The 20553-nt window shown below is 43.3% G+C and overlaps 1 protein-coding gene across 1 annotated transcript in view; it reads right to left on the reverse strand.

The window, feature by feature from the left end:
- The window catches only part of MLXIPL (MLX interacting protein like), a 71593-nt gene that overhangs the window by 16684 nt on the left and 34356 nt on the right, over positions 1-20553 (reverse strand). The window contains exon 7 of the mRNA XM_058164280.1: positions 16412-16492. Within this exon, the coding sequence (XP_058020263.1) occupies positions 16412-16492 (81 nt within the window). The remainder of the gene's footprint in view (positions 1-16411; positions 16493-20553) is intronic.

Here is a 20553-nt window from a genome sequence, read left to right on the forward strand (position 1 = left end):
CAAGTCCGGAAGGCCGGGTTCCCAAACGGGCCGGGCGTGGTCGTGGTTTCCTTCCAGGGCTGGTGGCCTGGGAGGTGTAGCTGGAGCGCCAGCCCGGCGTTCCTGGGTAGTCCTGGTCATAGATGGGCCCTCCGTGCTGGCTGTCCGCCGCCTGAGTTGATTTATATGGCGGCGCCACTCGTCTGTCGCCAGCCGGACCCTGTAGGAATAGGGCCCGTTATTTGTATAATGGTGCCTGGCACCCACTTGGGTGATGACCCAAAGTTCCGGATAAACACGGTGTCCCTCCTTGAACCCCTAGTTGTGATTGAATTGTCTGGCCCCGCCTGTGTCATATTGGGGTGTAGCCTATCCAGAGTCGCCCGCAACCGCCTCCCCATCAGTAACTCGGCTGGGCTGAGGTTGGTGACCGGGCACGGTGTCGAGTGTTGTGCCAGCAGGTACCGCAGATCTTGTCATGCCAATTGTGGGTCCCATGCGACCCAACGCCTCCTTGGCCGATCTAACGCCCGCTCTGCTCGCCATTCGCCGCCGGGTGGAACGGCGCTGCTGGTGCATGGCGAATGCCATGCTTGGCCAAGAACATCTGGAAGGGTGCCGATGCGACCAGTGGCCCGTTATCGGTAACCACAAGGTCTGGTAGCCCATGGGTCATGAACAATCGTTCTAGCACCCTAATGGTGGCTTCCGCGGTGGTAGATGACATGCATGCCAACTCCACCCACTTGGAGTAGGCGTCAACTACCACCAAAATTGACTGCCCTAAATATGGTCCCGCGTAATCCAGGTGGATTCGAGACCAGGGTGAGTGGGGGGCCTCCCATTCCCTGATGGGTACAGCTGAGGGCGCTGCCCGTGATTGCTGGCAGCTCAGACACCCAGCCACACATCGTTCGATGTCCTGGTCTACCTTTGGCCACCACACATAACTACGGGCCAAAGTCTTCATTCTAACAATGCCCGGGTGGGCCTCGTGGAGCGTCGTAAGAACGCTCCCCCTTAGCTCTTGTGGGACTACTATCCTATTCCCCCACAGGAGACAGCCCTTTAACGCTGACAGCTCATGTTGTCTGCGCCGGAACGGAAGGAATTCTTCTGGAACTGGGTCCCTTGGCCACCCCCTGCGCACCCAGTCCAGAACCTGAGACAGGATCCGGTCTGAGGCAGAGTGGTGCGCAATATCTGAAGAGGATATTGGGGACTGCCATTCATCAATGAGCAAGACTAGCTCTGCGGGTGCTGGGTCTACAACAGGGGTAGGTAGAGGGCACCAGCTCAGGGCATCAGCATGCCCGATCGCCTTCCCCGGCCGATAGAGTAGTTTGTAATTATAGGCGGCCAGAAACTCCACCCAGCGTGACATTCTGGGGATAGGATTTGAGGGGACTGTTTGTCCCCGCCAGCAGGCCAAGGAGCGTTTATGGTCTGTAATCAGCGAAAAAACGGCCATAAATATAGTGGTGGAATCTTTTGATTCCTGCCACGGCCGCAAGAGCCTCTTTGTCCAATTGACTATAATTCCGCCGGGCGCCGAGAGCGCCCTGAATAATAGGCAATTGGCGCCTCAGCTCCGCCAGGCAGAACATGGCTCAGGACCGCGCCAATGCCAAAAGGGGAGGCATCACACGTCAAAGTGACCGGCAGGCGCGGATCATACTGGACAAGAACTGCCTGAGAGGTGAGGAGGCTCTTGACAGCCTCGAAGGAGGCAGCTGCCTCCTTCCCCCAACACCACGGCGTGCTAGCTGACAGCAACTTGTGCAGGGGCTCCGCAAGGGAGGCTTTATGCAAGAAAACGGCATAAAGTTTAGGAGCCCCAAAAGGCCTGGAGCTCTGTTTTATTCGTGGGGACAGGGGCCCCACGATAGCTTCAATCTTGAAGGGTAGGGTGAATCCCCCGAGAGTCCAACAGGAATCCCAGGAACTCCACCTGAGAGACTCCTATCTGACACTTCTGCCGCTTAAGCCTCAAGCCAGCGGTCTGAAACCGGGACAAGACAGCCCTCAACTTCGCGGCCAGGTCCTCAGGACCGCAGCGGAAATGAGGACGTCGTCAAAATAAGGGACGACGCCCTCTAACCCTTGTAGCAACCTCTCCATTATACACTGGAACAACCCGGGGGCTACACTGACGCCGAACTGGAGTCGGTTACACTTAAACGCCCCCCGGTGCGTAACAATGGTCTGTGCCAGCGGCGTGGCATCGTCCACCGCAACTGCTGGTAGGCCTGCGCCAAGTCAAGCTTGGCGAAGATAGAGCCCTGTCCCAGGGAGTGGAGCAGATGCTGCACCACCGGAACAGGGTATGGGTTCGCCTGCAGCGCCTTGTTAATCGTGCCCTTGTAATCTGCACATATTCTAAGTGAGCCGTCCTGTTTAAGGGAGAGAACAATAGGGGTCTCCCATGGGGAATAATCCACTGGCTCAATAACCCCTTGAGAGAGAAGTTTATCCAACTCCAAGTCAACCTTATGCCTCAATGCGAGGGGCACCCTTCTCGACTTCAAACGGATAGGCGCAATGCTGGGATCCAGGTTAAACGAAACTGGAGAACCCGTATATCTCCCCAGGTGATCACTGAAGACATCGGCGAACTCCCGGGTGATGCCTTCCCAAGAACAGGGGGTAGTGGAGTGGACCCCTAGGACATTAAGTTTGAGGGCGGCAAACCAATCCAACCCCAAAAGAGTGGGCAGGCGCCCCCTAACCACAATGAGAGGCAGATACCCCGAGAACTCCCCATGGCGAATATGGAAGTCGCGGCACCCCAAAACCGGAATAGCCCCCCCCTGATAATCTTTTAGGGTGATGGGGCATGGCCACAATTGAGATTTCGAGAAATTTGGCAAAAGTCGTTTGACGGTGGACCAGGAAATTAAGGACTTGGAGGACCCAGTGTCCACTTCCATCTTGCAAGGAGAGCCTTCCAGGTTTACCGTGAGGTAAATCTTATTACCATGAGGGCCGCCGATGCATGGCCAATGGTAAACAGTCTTCCGGCGGAGGCGGTCTTCCAAGTCATCTTCTTACGGGTTGCAGGTTCCGCTGGAGGGTCAGAAACCGCAATGCGGCACGGCAGACGCGGGCGAGATGGCCCTTCTTCCCACACCGCGGCAAGTGGCAGCCTTGAAACGGCAATCAGATCTGCCGTGGCTCCTCCGCATCCCAAACAACTAGCGGGGACGGTTTGGGCAGAGGCCACCCTTCTTGGAAGTGGCCTTAAGACGGCGGACACCGCTGTCATCGCCAGAGGAATCTGACGGGTCCGGCGACATGAAGGACAGCTGAGCCTTTCCGGAAATAGCGGGGAAGGTTGGAATTTATGGATCTCCGTCGCAGACTTCTCAGCCATCTCAGCTGCTCGGCTTCATCAATCGCCGCCAAAGTCACATCTGCGCGCCAGCAGCCGCCTTTGCAACCGCAGGTCGGCAACCCCGCCACCAGCTGCTCTAGGAGGGCCTCATCTAGATCGTGGAACTCGCACTCTAAGGCGGCCGCGCAAAGAAGCCATATAGGTGTTAATCGATTCGCCCGGTTGCTGAATCCTTCACAAACGCGTGTCTTCGGGCAATACGGGAGGGAGTGGGGAGTAGTGGCTCGCAGCTTGCCTAGCAGAGTGTCCCATGGCACCTCAAACACAGGAATGGGAGCGGCCAGAGCTCTGGCCGTCCCAACATGTCTCTTCCACAAAGACTGAGGAAGTAGCCACGCTTCCTTTCAGCTGACAGCTCAGCGTAATCATTTGCCCGCAGGAAACATTCGAAACGGTCGAGGAACGCTTGCCAAGTTTCAGCGTGAGGCTCGAAAGGAGCAAAAGACGGCTGGGTTGCCATCTATGAATCAATTCGATTGGAGGCGATAACCTTGCAGGTCCGACTTGACCCTCGTCGCCAGTATTAAGTCTGGTGTCCGATACCAGGAAGAGTCCAGTCAGGGACTGCTTTAACAACTTTATTAAGCAACGTGATAACAACAAGAGAACTCTGACTAACTAGAAAAACCCTTGACAGCTCTTATATACCGGCTGCCAGAAGGGCTGCACCAATGACAGGGCTCCAAATTTCCCGCCTTTCTTGTGGCGCGTCTCAACCAATCAGCGGACGCCTGGCTGTTGCCAGGCTAGAGACGCATCGTAACTCTGAGGACTTTACATCTCTATAAAAAGACAGTCCAATTTGAATAGTGTTGAGAATACAACATTATTTCCTTTCAAACGTGTATTCAGCTAAAAAACCAAAATCTTCCCAGAATGATTGAGGAACTCTTTCAACTGGGTAAGAAACATATCATGTGAACAGAAAAATGGATTAATTCAGCAAACAGGCTAGGGGTATTGTGGGAAAGCAGCGATAATGTGATATCCAATTTGGACCCTGAATTATACTGTAGATAAACAGAAGATAAACCTGGGAGACACCTTCAGTTTATAAGTTTACCTTCCTTAAAGTATTGTCCGAACTCAACTTGGGTGGTGAGATCAGCTAAGTTTAACTGCTGACCTTAGAAGTTCACAAGAGGATTCAAAAGCAACTATAAGAAAAAAGACCCAATCCAGTTGAAGCAACTCTGCTGCTCCTGAAGTTTTTTTCTTACTTATGGGAATATGTAAGATGAGATAAGGGTACCAGGAGGTTATCCCAATTGGATTACTACAGTAACTTTATTTTATAAAAAGAAGCTGTCTGGGATTCAGGCCCTGTAAAGATGGCTAAAATATTGCTCTGGCCAGGGAGGACAGCCTTACTAGGTTTCTTGATCATGGTACTCATGGATAATTATTGTATTCAGAATTAGGACCAGTCTTTAGTTAATTTACTGTTCAAAGTTACGTGAATGCAGAAAACTGTGTATGTATGTATATCTGTGTGTATGTGTGTGTGTGTGTGTGTGTGATACTGGAGGTGGCTAATGGACTGATGGATTCTACCTCCACCCCATTTACGCCTTGCTCCCTTCCTTAGCTGTCTTTCAATTTTAATTTTAATATTTATTATTTTAATATCTTACTGTTTTATTCTGTTGTTTTTACTGTATTGTAAGCCACTTAAGAGTCACCTCTAGGTGAGATGGGTGGCATAGACATTTAATCAATACATAGATGAATCAGCCCGGTTAAACATGCTTTTTGTGTCCACAGCCACGGAGCTTAAGAGTCATTGCACCCCCTTCCTGATGCTGATGGTGCTGCCTTGGAAAAGCCACTGCAATGTTCTCACCTGGCCAGAGATAGTTGGAAGGCAGCTGGCTGGGTTTTGTAGCATTAGAAGCAGCAACAGCAGCAGCATAACAAGGAGGGTGGCTGCAATTGTGAAACAAGCATTTTCACCACATAGAGAAGCAATCATGTGTCAGATCCCACCCATGGGCCACAAAAGTATTAGCCGACACCTTCCAGGCCCTGACCACAAAAGGGTAATGGATGCTTGGGGATAAAATTGCTACATTTGCAATCTCTCTACTCAAAGAAGATTATAGTCTAGTGCAGGGGTGTCCAACCTTGGCAACTTTAAGACAAATGGACTTCAACTCCCGGGATTCCCCAGACAGCTGCAAGTCTTAAAGTTGCCAAAGTTGGACGCCCCTGATCTAGTGAATTTCTTAGTGAGTTAGCTTTGGAGAACTGAGGGGGAAAGCCTCCTGCTTAAAAACTGTGCTAACAATCAAAGCTTCCTTTTAGAAAAGATTCTTGCGGTCTTTCTTTGCGGGCTTGATTTTAAAATTTTAATTTGCTTTTATGGGTTTTAAATTTTTGTAAATTTTTATAGGGTGTTATTGTATTTTAAATTTTTTTGGCCAATTGAATAAGTTTTTTAAGGGATGTTCTTAATATTATATGTATTGATCTCTTTGTATTTTATTTTGGCTGTGCACCGCCCTGAGTCCTTCGGGAGAAGGGCGGTATACAAATTAAAATATTATTATTATTATTATTATTATTATTATTATTATTATTATTATTATTATTATTATTATTATTATTATTATTATTATTATTATTATTTTAGGTTTAGTTCAGTAATAAGCAACGTGAGTGCATTTCTCCTCTGTTAAATAGCAATAATCTATTATGTCGATGAAGAAGTGGGCATCCAATATTTTGTAATCTAAGGTGGGGGGCATACTTGGTCATGGCTGAGCGGAGCACCATACTGGAACAGTGGTTGGAGCTAGGACAACAAATGGATGAGGCCAGCAGAAAGGCTAAAATTATTTCATTTAAACTTAAAACTAATTTAAGCTTATGCTTATGAAATGCAGCTGCTACTCCCTGTATTTGATAATTTTCCCCTTCTGACATAAGGAAAATCCTGTAGCAGATCTGTGGGGCTTGCTTGACCCATGATTGCTTGGGGCCACATTCAACTTTGGAGCCTCAAAACGTAAAACTCCCACAGTGGTGGAAGAAAACATGGCGAGTGTAGGCCTCCCACAAATCCATGAATGCCGTTTGGTCAGGAGAGCAGGAAGCAAACAATCTTTGCTATGAAGAAGGTCAAACATCTCCCTGGAGGTATCAAACAGGTCTGTGCCTGCTTTCTTGCGCCTGCTTTGCGTGCAGCCTGTGGCTAACCACATCCCATGGTCTTCCCGAAGCTGAGCCCCGTGACCAAGCTGTGGCTTACTCTCCCTTCCTGTCCCTGCAGCACAACTCTCTCGTTTCAGGAGGGTCAGACGGCCCAAACCGCTGCCTTGGCACTTTCGGAGTTGCGTGAAATGGGCATAGTCATTCCGAACCTGTTTTCTTCCTCAATCCAAAATGGAAATTTTGAAAACCACAACCCCACATCAAGCATTCTGAAGATTTTTCCACTCGATGTGTGGGGGTTGTTCTTTTTCCGATGTCGATTCCCAGTTTTAAATTGACTGACTTCAGTCGTTTTTGTGACCTAGAACTTCATTTTTAGCACTGTAGAATTGGCATGGGGTGAAAACAGGGAGCTTGTGAACAAGGGGAAGACAAGTGCACACACACACGCATGCACACACACACACACACACACACACACACACACACCCAAGCCAGGGAAGATTAAATGAGGTTGCATCAACCACTTAGCAAATTTATTGGGCACTGCATCTAAAATACTGGCTTAGTTTAATACAGAGGGTAAACTAGTTTGAGGTGCTATAAAGCGCTGCGTAAGCATGTTTACAAAGTAAGAAATCATGTTACAGTATAAGATAATGTGGTTTGCTTGGGCATAATATATAACATGAATGTGACAATTGTGTTTTGCTGAAGTGGGTTTACAGGATGTTTTAAAATTAACTTCACTATCTTGTTAATATAATTACAAAGACCCAAGCAAGTAAGAAACATGTTTATGTGACAAAATCAATTTCTCCAGAATGTAGCAAGCGCTAGAGGTGGACCATCCTTTTCATAAGCATACGTGACACAAAAGAACCAAACGGCTATAAATGTGTCAAAACTTTTCAGCTAAGGCAACTGACCACACTCATCTTGCCAGCGTCTTCAAGTGAGGCCAACAGTTGTTTTCTAAAGTTGGCTGCTACTAGTAATATACAAGTTAGAACTTTGTGACAAAGCCAACTTTGTGATTAAAACAACTAACATAAAAAGAGTGTTCAAAATAAATCTTAATCCTTTTTGGTGGCAAAAAATGTTTCACTGAGGCATTGGTAGATCTACATAGGGTTTCGGCTTTAATGCATCATATTGAAAAGATCTGAAAAACCTAAGGTATTTTTTTGAGAAAACAGCCTTCCCGTTTCCACTGAAGAATTCATAATATATTAATCATAATACATAGGAGGCCCTGCGGATTTTACTCTGCCAGCTGTAGCCGACAATAGGAGGCGATGCTCATCTATGTTTCAAAGCCATTGAGCTAGTGCTGCCCAAAGGCATGTGGCCAGCATTATATCACAGAATGCTGTTACCTTCCCATCGAAATGGTTCCTATTTATATACTTGCATTTACATGCTTTTGAACCGCTAGGTTGGCAGGAGCTGGGGCAAGGATGGGAGCTCACCCCATCGCGTGCACTCAGGTCGCAAACCTGGATTGCTGGCTTTCCAACTGACAAGCCCAGTGTCTTAACTGCTGAGCCACCACGCTCTTCTATCCTAATACATGCAAGTAAATAAATCTCTTTAATGAAATTTATTGGTATCTTTCATTTTAATACATTTATAACTAAGTTTTCAAGAGCAACCTATCTAAAGTTGGATTAGTAAGATTTGCATCTTGTGTCCATAGACTTCTGCTTTCCTTTTACTCTTTAGAAACCTTATAGAATCCAAAACTAAATCAGGCAGTTCATCCAACTGGCCTCATTCACATAATGTGCAAAATCAATGGCTGGATTCCCACAACACACTGAACACAGACTACATGATGGCATTTACTCTTGACTAATGTACAAACCTATTCAATGTGTTCAGCTTTTCAGCTGTGGTCCCATTTTGTGTGGCCTCCTGAATGGAACACCCTACTTTCAAAATGTCACCCTCCATGATCAACCAATTGCTTTATTAGTGCCTCCTCAAGAGATACAAGAGAAGTTTTTAGATAGATGGCGATAATTGTATTTTGACTTTTCCCATGCTGTTTTGGTTGCTACTGTTTATAGATGCAACACTCATATTATTGATCTCTCTCTTAAATCTCTCTAATTTTGCTCAATGGTTTTAGGTGGGGATTAAGCTGTACTACCTATTTCTATTGTGCTGATTTTAATTTTTTTTCTAGTGCAACCTACCTTGAACAGCTCTCTGAATGGGGGAATAGAAATTCATTCTTTTGATGGCTGGGTCTTAAAATATAATCAATGATAGTTCTTCTGCATGTAAATAGAGGATTGGAGGTAGGGGAGAATACTCAACACTTCTTATTCTTCACTGGAACTAGAACTTGTTTGGGTTCCCAATAAATGCATACAATGATTGCTGGATCACTCACTACTTCTATTGTAATTTTATTTATTTGTATCATAGCTCATTATTGGCTCCTGTCTTCTCTATGGTATTTGCAGGGAAGTGCTAAAGGAAATTCCAAGGAAAACCAAACTATGTGCAAAAATATGCACTGACCTATTTGTATGTACATGTACAGTTGCATTACAGAAACAGAACATTACAGAAATGTCCAATAGCAGATTGTGCTCAGGAATGAAATTTCCCCACAATTGGTACCCGATGTGTCAAAAAGATGCCTGATAGGATTAGCCATCTTCTGCAGCAATGCAACAAAAAGACTTGTGGCACTTTACATATTGACAAGACTGATCTTTGAACAGTTATGCATTTATAAATTTCTAGTCCTTAAGAATATAAGGACTCTTTTGCTTCTGCCAAAAAATAGCTCACTCAAGAAGCACTCCCTCAGTCTCAAGAAGCACCCCCCTACCCACAAATTTCCCCAATTCTGCATTCTAGATTTACCCACACCCATAATTTATGCAACATGGTAAATGCCCATCCTGATTTTTGACCCCACCAAAAGTAATTCCCTGAGAAAAGAATACACCCTTACACATACACACACGCCCTGTCCAGCTACTTCCTTCTTTCCCCAATCTTTCAAAGCATCCTCCCCCACAATATTTCCTAACATGTGCCCTTCCCCACTGGCACTTACACAAAAATATACTGTAACTTCTTTTCACATGTAAACACAATACAAGCCATGCTTCAGCTCCCTCCTCTACCAAATTTACAAACGCATACAGACACAAACTCACTAATCTCAAGAAATTAGTGAATAGATTCTCTCTTTCCCAGGACTGCAACTTCTTTTATAATTGTACTACTTGATCATTAGCACATGAAATATTTATTATTGCTGAAACTGCTGTCTTCCAAAAGAAACACTTATATTATTTGTGTCTACAATAGCCCTCACAGGTAGGCTACATAAGGGCATCCACAGTTTTTTTTTCTTTATTCTCCTAAATCCTAGGTGTCAAACTCAAGACCCGGGGACCGGATCCAGCCCGCAGGGTGCTTAGCTCTGGCCCGCAGGGTCACCATGGAAACAGCGAAGGACCTGCTTGTGGTGCCTCTGCCAGCAAAATTGCGAGGGCTGTGCACAGCCCCCCCCCCCCATTTTCTCTGGCAGAGGGTTGCAGGAAGCCATCCCAGCCGAAAACAGAGCTGGGAGCCTGTTTTCTCAAGCAGAGTGCTTGGGCCCCCACAGATGCCCCCCGACACGAGTGATGTGGAGCTGGCTATGCCCACCCCGGCCCCCTGAGGTCAAACACAACCCTGATGAGGCCCTCAATGAAATCGAGTTTGACACCCTTACCCTAAATACTTGATCTCTATCATACTGCACAGTGTAATCCTAGGCTTGTTTGTTCAAAAGCCCAGTTATATTCAAAAGATGTTATTCTTATATAAAAATTGCAGCCTACTTCAGAATAAAACTATTCAGGATTGCAGTTGTGCAATTGCATTTACACATATGCATTAATTATGTCTATTTCGTTCCTTATAAATATCCTTTGCTAGAAGGATCTCCCTATCTTTCCCCCTGCAAGACTACAAACTGTCAATATTTTTGGTATGATTTTAAACAAATAACAAGCAAGATGGATGAGTTAGGAATATCTATTTTGCTTTAAACCCTGCCCCTGTTCAAAAAGTACCATTTTCAACTTTGATAGCATATCATTTCCTCTCTCTCCGCATCTTTGGAGACTAAAATGAATAATATTAATAATTATAATTATTGTCATTGCAGGTACTACTACTATGATAGTTTAAGTAAGAGTTTGAACAACAAGATGAACCCATGAAGAAACTAAGTGAATCAAATCAGAAAACAAACCTACCCTTGTGCATGAGCAGAGTTATTAGGTCTTTAATTGAACTGCTTAATCATGTTATAAAAATGTACCCATTTACTGTGTAAATTACATCACTGTAGCTTTTCTTGGTGTATAACTGTCACTTGCAAGCATTAACCGAGAAGGCCAAATATAACCAGATTCTGGCCCTCTCTGTACTAATTATAGACTGTTCATCTCTCTACTGAAGTTCTCCAGGGTAAGTTTTTTCTCTCACTCATGCTATTTTTAAATTTTGAAAAAGCAGGATAGGAAGATTATTGGCACTTTTGAACATTGGTGTTGGAATATACCATGGATAGAAAAAAAAACCATTGAACAAATCAACCCTGAGTTCTCATTTGGGGCACAAATGATCTGGCTCAAATTATCTTACTTTGGACCCCTTATGCCAAGACCAGTGTGATCTAGAAAAGGTTTTAATATTGAAAAAGATGGAAGGAAAGTGAAGAGAACAACACACAACAAGGTAAATGGACTCAGTTACAGTTGCAATGGTACAATGTTGGAGACTTGAAACACCAGGTTAGGGACAGATCATCCTGGAGAAAATCTATCTAACTAGTCATGAAGAATTGACAATGACTTGATGGCACATAATCAATCATGTTACTTTGCACAATGTTGGTTAGTTCACACAGTCTGAAATGTTTGTACCGATATATTAAACTCCATAACTGCACATCAAGTAAAGGAAAAACAGCAACGCAATTCCCATTCACTGTTTTACTCATTTATTTTTATAATTTAGATCCTACTTTTTTAGGATACTCCCAGTCACGTACTGTGTAAACCATAACATAACTTATTTGGCAGGCATAACATGTCGTATACGAATAACATATTAAGCTTGCCAAAATAACTAACTACTGAATAACAAAATACTGTAGTAAACAAACCATGAACTATAGTATATGTTGTGTAAATCCAATTGTGATTTATTCAATAAGCAATGGTTATAAAGACATCACTTAACACGCCCCAACTCAACCAAATACGCAGTGTGGTGTTTGAAATCGGATACGGTGTGGCAATAAGAACACTCCAAGTCAGACAAGGCTGGGTCTCATCTAAATTTTGCCATTTCTTTCCCTATAGCAAATATGGGCAACCCAGACTAAAATTGCTATTAAGGAAATCTATTCCCTGGCTTCTAAACTATAGCAGCAGATTACGCCAGACCAGACACAGATGAAGAGTGCAAAAGCTAGCTGTAAGTTTCCCTATAGATCACACATTAAGTTTTTTTCTTGCATCAGCCATGCCTCCTTGGGTTTCTTTCCCCCAAGATGTTAACAAAAATCCCCTTTCAATTTCATTCATAATGAAAAAAACATAAATTCATACATTCATTACACTTCACTGTTAATGGCCAGTTCATAGAAAGGCTTGGCAAGTATCAGAGAGTGCGGAAACTCAAACACACCACAGATTGTATGAATAGCTGGGAATCGCAGTTACTAAATGTTAGTGGAAGCAAGTCGATTGTCCGATATTTAAGACTCAGTATAAGACCATGGATGATCAATGAATAAACTGTAAATTGGCTGTATAATCCCCCTATTTTATTGGTCTGTGAATGCTAAATGCACTTCTGCCAATTTCTTTCAAAGACTTGGGCAGAATCAGTTGGGAAGCCAGAAAACAAAATAGTAGTAAGGACTATTTAGCATACTGTCCCCTTTCCAGGGAGGGTCCTCTGTTGCAGCGGTTCCTTGCCCCACTTAACCTTAGACTGTCTACTGTAGACCTCACCCCATTCCTAAGAGGTCTGTAAGGGGCGTGCATAAGTGCACCAGCGTGCCTACCGTCCCTGTCCTAATGTTTTCTTTTATATATCTGTCATGAAATACATGCTTGACGAAATAAATAAAAATAAAGTGGTTTTCAACTTTTTGAGGGGAAAGGTGACACTGTATTTACACACACACACACACACACCCTGGAGTAGAGAGAATTCTCTCTCCTAGCTGTCTCCATACATTCAAGAATTCCAATTTCCAAGCAGCTTCTTCCTAGGTTTGGAAGGCCCGAATCAGAAAATGTCTAGGAGATTGTTGTGTTTCATCTGTAACCATGAAGCAGCAGGAATAGAGGCAGCTGTAGTTTGGCCGCATGAGGGTGAGCGAAGTAGGTTGGACTAGGCAAAATTCACTCGACGGAACCCTGAGACAGATGCAAGAACTCCCCACTTTGCTTTCCTGGTCTCTGGCTACTTTGTTATATGGTTATATATTTTCTCAACTGAACCTCACCTCTGGGGTGCCAATGAAGAATCAGATGGCCCAATTCTACAGAAAGAGAGTGCTCTGTACAAGTACAGAGAGCACTTCCTTCTTTCCCTTAGCACCAGCTCTCTCACAGCCCTTAGGTTCATAGAGAAGGGCTATCTATGCCAGGGAACAGGGAGGGGGACTGAATAAAGGCAAGGATCAACTCCCACCACCTCTGCCCCATCATCTCCTACCTGCCGTGGAAGGCCAGCAGCAGTCTGTCACCATCCCCAGAGACTGCCTTGGTCCTGCCATGGGGACTTCTCCATATGGTTCAGGTTCCTCTCCTTTCCAGACATTCAGAGCAGCAAAGGGCTGATGGTTCCTCATTCAACGGGGGGCCTCTGCCCTTTGACTGACAGGCAGAGGATTCTGTGGCCTGCCTGGGGACAGAGTTGGTGACCTTACTGCCACTCCTCTGCATTGCAGCAGTGGTTTTTTTTGGGAGGGGGGGCTGAGCTAACCCAGCTTTTTTTCCTTGAACTACTCTCCTTCCATAAAAAAAAATGTCAAAAAGGCTTCTGGAACATCGAGATAAGAAGTGGGGGCTTTTTAGAAGCATTTTCAGTCCCTGGCACAATCAATGCAGGCTCAGTTTAGTCTTCCAAGATATGGAAGTTTGGGGATATAATCAGGTTAATGTCGACTATTTAGTTTCCAGACAGGATGGGGATTCTGCAAGTGGCGGCCCCAAAACCCCTGGAAGAGAATGCAGTTCAGAGTCCAGTCCTTTAGTCCAGGGGTCTCCAACCTTGACAAAGCTGGCTGGGGAATTCTTGGAGTTGAAGTCCTCCAGGCTTAAAGTTGCCAAGTTTGGAGACCCCTGTTTTAGTCCTTCCTAAAAGAAACAAGGATTAACTGAAAACTACAGTCCCTAAAATTCCAGCTGTGAGATAATCTGCCTCTGAGCATGTCTGAAGTGCCTCTCTTCATCGAATTATCTATTTCCTTGATTTTTTTTTATTACTCCTGAGGATTGAGCTTAACTAAATCAAGCCCTTATTTACTGACTTTCCTTGTATATTTTTAAGTTAACTTTTGGAACCCAGCCAGCAGTTTTCCCCATCATCACTTTATCTTCACACCAGAAAAAGCATCATCAAGTTCTATGCATCAAGACTGACATTAAAAGCAGTAACATTCGAAAAACATTGGTAGATTCTAACTCCTTAATTAAAAGATGTCAACAATTAGTACGTACAATAATATTAGCTGCACCTCAAATATCCTGGACTACACAGCTAAGACCACAACAGTGGATCAAAATCATTTGATTCATTTCAAGAGTTGTCATATTTATGGCTATTTTTGCTGTCACCTTTTTACTGAAAGCCACCCAGATAGAAATTCAGTCAACAGAAATAAATTTTTAAATGTTAAATTTGTTAAATGTTAAATGTTTAACATTTAAATGTTAAATTTAACATTTAAATGTTAATTTTTTAACAACTCTTCTAAGTTGATGACAGTACAGACCGTCATCTTATAGCAAGGAAAGAAGGATGCCTTTTCCTTAGGGTTTTGACCAGGGGTGAAATCTAAAAATTTTCCCTATCAGTTCTGTGGGCGTGGCTTAATTGGTGGGTGTGGCTTGGTGGTCAGATGACTGGGTGGGCGTGGCCAATAACAATAAATAATAAAAATAATAAACAAAGTATACAAAACAATAAGAGGTACCAAAAACCAACTTTCATACTTTACACACACACAACACAACACAACACAACTGACTCACATACATACACAAAATGCCACATACAGCTTTGTGAGATTTTGTGTATTTGCGTAGTTAGAGTGAAACACTACAGAAACACAGAAATCTCAGAAATCTCTTTAAAAATAGAGGCACCAATCTACTAATTGCCTTTTGTTGGGAGTGCACCGGTCTACCTTATTTAAAAATAGAGGCATTGGTCTACTAGCTGCCTACAGCGCTGATCAGCTGTAGTGGGGTCCTTTGAAGCACCACGGCAGTCATTTAAGGCTGTTTGCAGCTATATCACCACCGAGAGCTTCAGGGACAGAGAAGAGGAACAGCGAGGCATGGGCAGTGGGGGGGGGCAGGGATTTTTGCTACCAGTTCTCCGAACTACCCACCCCCATTGCTACCGGATTGCATGATCCGGTCTGAACCTGCAGCATTTCACCTCTGGTTTTGACTCAAATGCACGTACTATTGTGTTTACTAAAACTGAAACAATTAACTGAGGACAACATCTGTAATGAGATTTCCATTGCACCCACAATTTACCGCTTCACTGGCATCATCATTCCAAGGAATCCATCACCTTGACAGTTCTCAGTCACTACAAGAAGGATCCATCTCTCCTCCCAAACCAGGTACTTTCTAGATATATTGGGAGTTCCAGTTCCAATGATTCTAAGCCAGTATGTGCTTGCTTGGAATTATACTACAGGATTGTAGTGGATTTGGGGGCAGGGTATCAGATTGGAGAAAATCTGAATTAGAGTTTGTCAACCTCAAGGAAGAACACTACCTTCCTGGGACCTCACCTCTGGTTGAGTACACACAACATATTAAAGCCAATATTACATGATGGCTTGGTTCACACAACATGCTAAGATAGCAGCTGGTTTTTTCACAATTTTCTGAACCCCAAAATACCTGACCCCATTTCAACTTAGTCAGCAAAACTTAGACCAACAAAATTGGTCATGAGTTTCTGCAATAAGATGCTTGAGAAAGGGTTTCATGGGCAAGTAACGCGCACAAAACCAGCATGAGCTAGTTTTAAACAAAGGGGTTATTTTTCCATTCCTTGGTTCTAAGAGTTTCCTAAATTCAGAAGCACATCGGTAAAAGAGTTTGTGAAGTGACCTTCCTCCAGCCCACATTTTTCTTTTTCAGTCCTTCATTTGCTCTTTGGCTGCTTCCTGGTCTGCAGCCCCCCAAGCACCCCCTCCTCAGAAATTTCCTCTTTCTTGAGTAGAAACTTTTCCTTCCTCTCTGAGTAGCCCCTGGCATGGTTCCACATTCATGTAACAAGTTATATTTGGGGAACTGTTAAAAGTGGAGGCTGGAGAGCCATCTGTCAAGGATGCTTTAAATTGGATTTCAGCATCAAGAGCGGGATTTGAGGACTCTCCTCCTCCTTCTCCTTCTCCTCCTCCTCCTCCTCCTTTCCCTTATTTCCATCAAATTGAGAAAATGTGACATGTTAATAGGACTAAAGGGCCCCAGAAAGGAAGCCTCTGCTGAAGCCTTGAATGCACCTCACAGATCATCATAACCATCCAATGTCTCCCATTCTAGGTCTCTCCCATGACGTCTTCCACTTCCCCCAGAATAGGCTGGTTCCTACCAGATATCTCCATGAAATCATCAAGATTTGGCTGTAGCGGGGCCAGGTCTGGTTGGATCATGTCAGCATTGCCAACGTAAGCTGTAAGAGAGAGGAAAGGCAAGCAAAGATTTACCATAGAACTCATGCAGTTCTATGAGTTTAATGCAGCCAGCTACATTTCTGAATTCATTCAATTCAATTCAAATCTTTATTGTCAGTGCACAACATATCTACAGTGAGATTGGTTGAGCTCCTTCAGTGCACTCCCCCAACACAATAGAACTCACAGTGAAGACAGAAAATCCCTAACCCAATAAATCATATTAACAAAACACCCAGTCCTATTGCATCAGTGTGAACATGTTACACATTGCGGTGGCTCTGCAGTCCATTTCTCTAAAAAGGGACACGGTGGCTCAGTGGCTAAGATGTTGAGCTTGTCGATCGAAATGTCGGCAGTTCAGCGGTTCGAATCCCTAGTGCCACGTAACGGGGTGAGCTCCCGTTACTTGTCCCAGCTTCTGCCAACCTAGTAGTTTGAAAGCACGTAAAAAATGCAAATAGAAAAATAGGGACCACCTTTGGTGGGAAGGTAACAGCGTTCCGTGCACCTTTGGTGTTGAGCCATGCCGGCCACATGACTACGGAGACATCTTCAGAGAGCGCTGGCTCTTCGGCTTTGTAATGGAAATGAGCACCACCCCCTAGAATCGAGAATGACCAGCACATATGTGCGAGGGGTACCTTTACATTTCTCTATATGAAGAGTTATACCTCTACAGCTGTTCTGCTTGCCTAACCAAACACTGCCCCTAACAATGGAGGTTCTAATTACAGCCCAACTTAAGAACTGCCTTGCTGTGTCAGATCTACTTATGTCTCTTCCCAGATGATCATGAGTGGGACAAACCAGAAACCCTTGTGTTTCTAGCGTTCAGGCACCAATCTATATACCCTTTCAATAGTTGTATCTGCACTCAGCCAGGGCTTTTGCTTCTTGCCACCTGCTCCTCCCACATAGACATTTAGTTTTCAAAAGTGAAAGGTAAAGAGCAGCAGAAGTGGATATTTATGTGGCTCATGCAAGTGTGACTCTTGCTCCTTAGTCATGTGTAAAGAGAGGAAGGAAAGGAAAGAGAGATTTTGAAGAGCGGAGTCTGTTCAAGGGCCTTTGGACCAGACTAGCTGACCTGGGCAGGGAATTTTAGGCCATTGCAACGATGGGTTCTCTGTCCCATGTTGGCTGGGGAATTCTGGAAGCTGAAGTCCACCTATCTTAAATTTGCTAAGATTGAGAAACACTGTTCTCTAATTATCTGTTTAGAAAAGGACACAGTAATCTAGACCAACCTGTTACTGCCTTGCAAAATGAAAACCGATCTGTCTACCAGATTTCAGAAAATAGCTTACTGCTTCTATTGAGGGATGCTGTGTTTGCAAGCCTTGCATACTTGATCTGCTGTCTTTCAACTTAGTAATATATAATATTACATAATATATAATATTACATAATATATAATTATGTAAGCAAGATCACATCAAATACCTGTACAATTAGCACAGGGCCCCCCCAAGGCTGTGTGCTCTCCCCACTTCTCTTCTCTCTGTATACCAATGACTGCATCTCCAATGATCCATCTGTTAAGCTACTGAAGTTCGCAGATGACACAACAGTGATTGGTCTCATTCGAGACAATGACAACCAAGATATAGACAAGAGTTCGAACGACTAGCCTTGTGGTGCAACCAAAACAATCTGGAACTGAACACACTCAAAACCGTATAAATGGTGGTAGACTTTAGGAGAAACCCTTCCATACTTCCACCTCTCACAATACTTGACAACACAGTATCAACAGTAGAAACCTTCAAATTTCTGGGTTCTATCATATCGCAAGATCTCAAATGGACAGCTAACATCAAAAACATCATTAAAAAAGGACAACAAAGAATGTTCTTTCTGCGCCAACTCAGTAAGCTCAAACTGCCCAAGGAGCTGCTGATCCAATTCTACAGAGGAATTATTGAGTCTGTCATTTGCACCTCTATAATGTCTGGTTCGGTTCTGCAACCCAACAAGAAAGGCACAGACTTCAGAGGATAATTAGAACTGCAGAAAAAATAATTGCTACCAACCTGCCTTCCATTGAGGACCTGTATACTGCACGAATCAAGAAGAGGGCCGTGAAAATATTTGCAGATCCCTCGCATCCTGGACATAAACTGTTTCAACTCCTATCCTCAAAACGACGCTATAGAGCACTGCACACCAGAACAACTAGACACAAGAACACTTTTTTCCCGAAGGCCATCACTCTGCTAAACAAATAATTCCCTCAACACTGTCAGACTATTTACTGAATCTGCACTACTATTAATCGTTTCATAGTTCCCACCACCAATCTCTTTCCACTTATGACTGTATGACTATAACTTGTTGCTGGCAATCCTTATGATTTATATTGATATATTGATATATTGACCATCAATTGTGTTGTAAATGTTGTACCTTGATGAACGTATCTTTTCTTTTATGTACACTGAGAGCATATGCACCAAGACAAATTCCTTGTGTGTCCAATCACACTTGGCCAATAAAATTCTATTCTATTCTATTCTATATATAATATATATAATATATATTTTATATATATATATATATATATATATATATATATATATATATATATATATATATATATATATATGTGTGTGTCATTAATGTGCCTGAACCTAAGTCTATGCAGCTGCTAGCTCTAACAAATATATAGGTAGACCTTGCTTACCGTCTTGTTTACCAACCATTTGAACTTATGACAATGTTGAAAAAGTAACTTTATTACTGGACCTCACCTATACAACAATTACAGCATCCCTGCAGTCAAATGAACAACATTTGCATGCTTAACGATAGGCTTCTGACAAGCAGTTAATGGAGAACAGCAGTAAGATCACAGACTGTGATCACCCGATGTTTTGCTTAACAAGCTGCAATGATTCCTTTAATAACCACAACAGAAGTAAGGTGATAAACCGTCGCAGTCATATAATGCTTCACTTAGCAACTGGATTGCTTAACAGTGTAATTGCTGGTCCCAGTTGTGGTTGCTAAGTGAGGACAACTTATACCCTAACCCTAACCCCTAACCTCTGAACATAAAGTTACATTTAGCTATCATAGATAAGAGCCATTGATAAATCAATTATCTATTGTAATTGTCAATATTGTCTGAATTAATCCCTTTAATTTATAGTTTATGACTGTGACTGTCCCTATGACTAATTATTTGATACTGTGGCTCATTGGAAACACAAGGATTTATGAGATTAAGCATGTCATTATTAAAACAATAAAAAGAAATTATGCTTCTGGAAGCATAATTTAGAAAAATGTGTGCTTTATTACTTTTTAATGTTATATGATTAAAAGCTAACCCTCATAAACTGGAAGACATAGCTTCTTTTCATCCTCTGACACTCAATGCCACAGATATATAGTATATTCTTTCAGGAAGAATGGCCAAGAGTTGTGGTGGTGCAGTGCTTAGATTGCAGTATTGAATAGAATAGAATAGAGTAGAATTTTATTGGCCAAGTGTGATTGGACACACAAGGAATTTGTCTTGGTGCATATGCTCTCAGTGTACATAAAAGAAAAGATATGTTCATCAAGGTACAACATTTACAACACAATTGATAATCAATATATCAATATAAATCATAAGGATTGCCAGCAACAAGTTATAGTCATACAGTCATAAGTGGAAAGAGATTGGTGATGGGTGATTGTAGGTTGACTCAGCCCACTGCCAGGAGTTCGATTCTCACTGGCTCAAAATTGACTCAATTTTCCACCTTTTCAAGGTCGGTAAAATGGGGACCCAGATTATTGGGGGCAATAAGATGACTCTGTAAACCACTTAGAGAGTGCTGTAAAGCACCATGAAGCTGTATATTAATTTAAGTGCTATTGCTATTTGCTATTTTGGAGTAGTGATAGTAAGTCAAGGAAAACATCAACCCCATGTGACAGCTATGAAAAAGTTAATTTCATGTTGTAGATGTTTCAGAAAGAGATTGAAAATAAAACTAACAATACTTTATTAAAATCGGTAGTAGGACTACATTTAGAATACTGCACAGTTTTGGTCACAACTTCT

The sequence above is a fragment of the Ahaetulla prasina genome, chromosome 1 (genome assembly GCF_028640845.1).
Source record: "Ahaetulla prasina isolate Xishuangbanna chromosome 1, ASM2864084v1, whole genome shotgun sequence".
Taxonomy (NCBI): domain Eukaryota; kingdom Metazoa; phylum Chordata; class Lepidosauria; order Squamata; family Colubridae; genus Ahaetulla; species Ahaetulla prasina.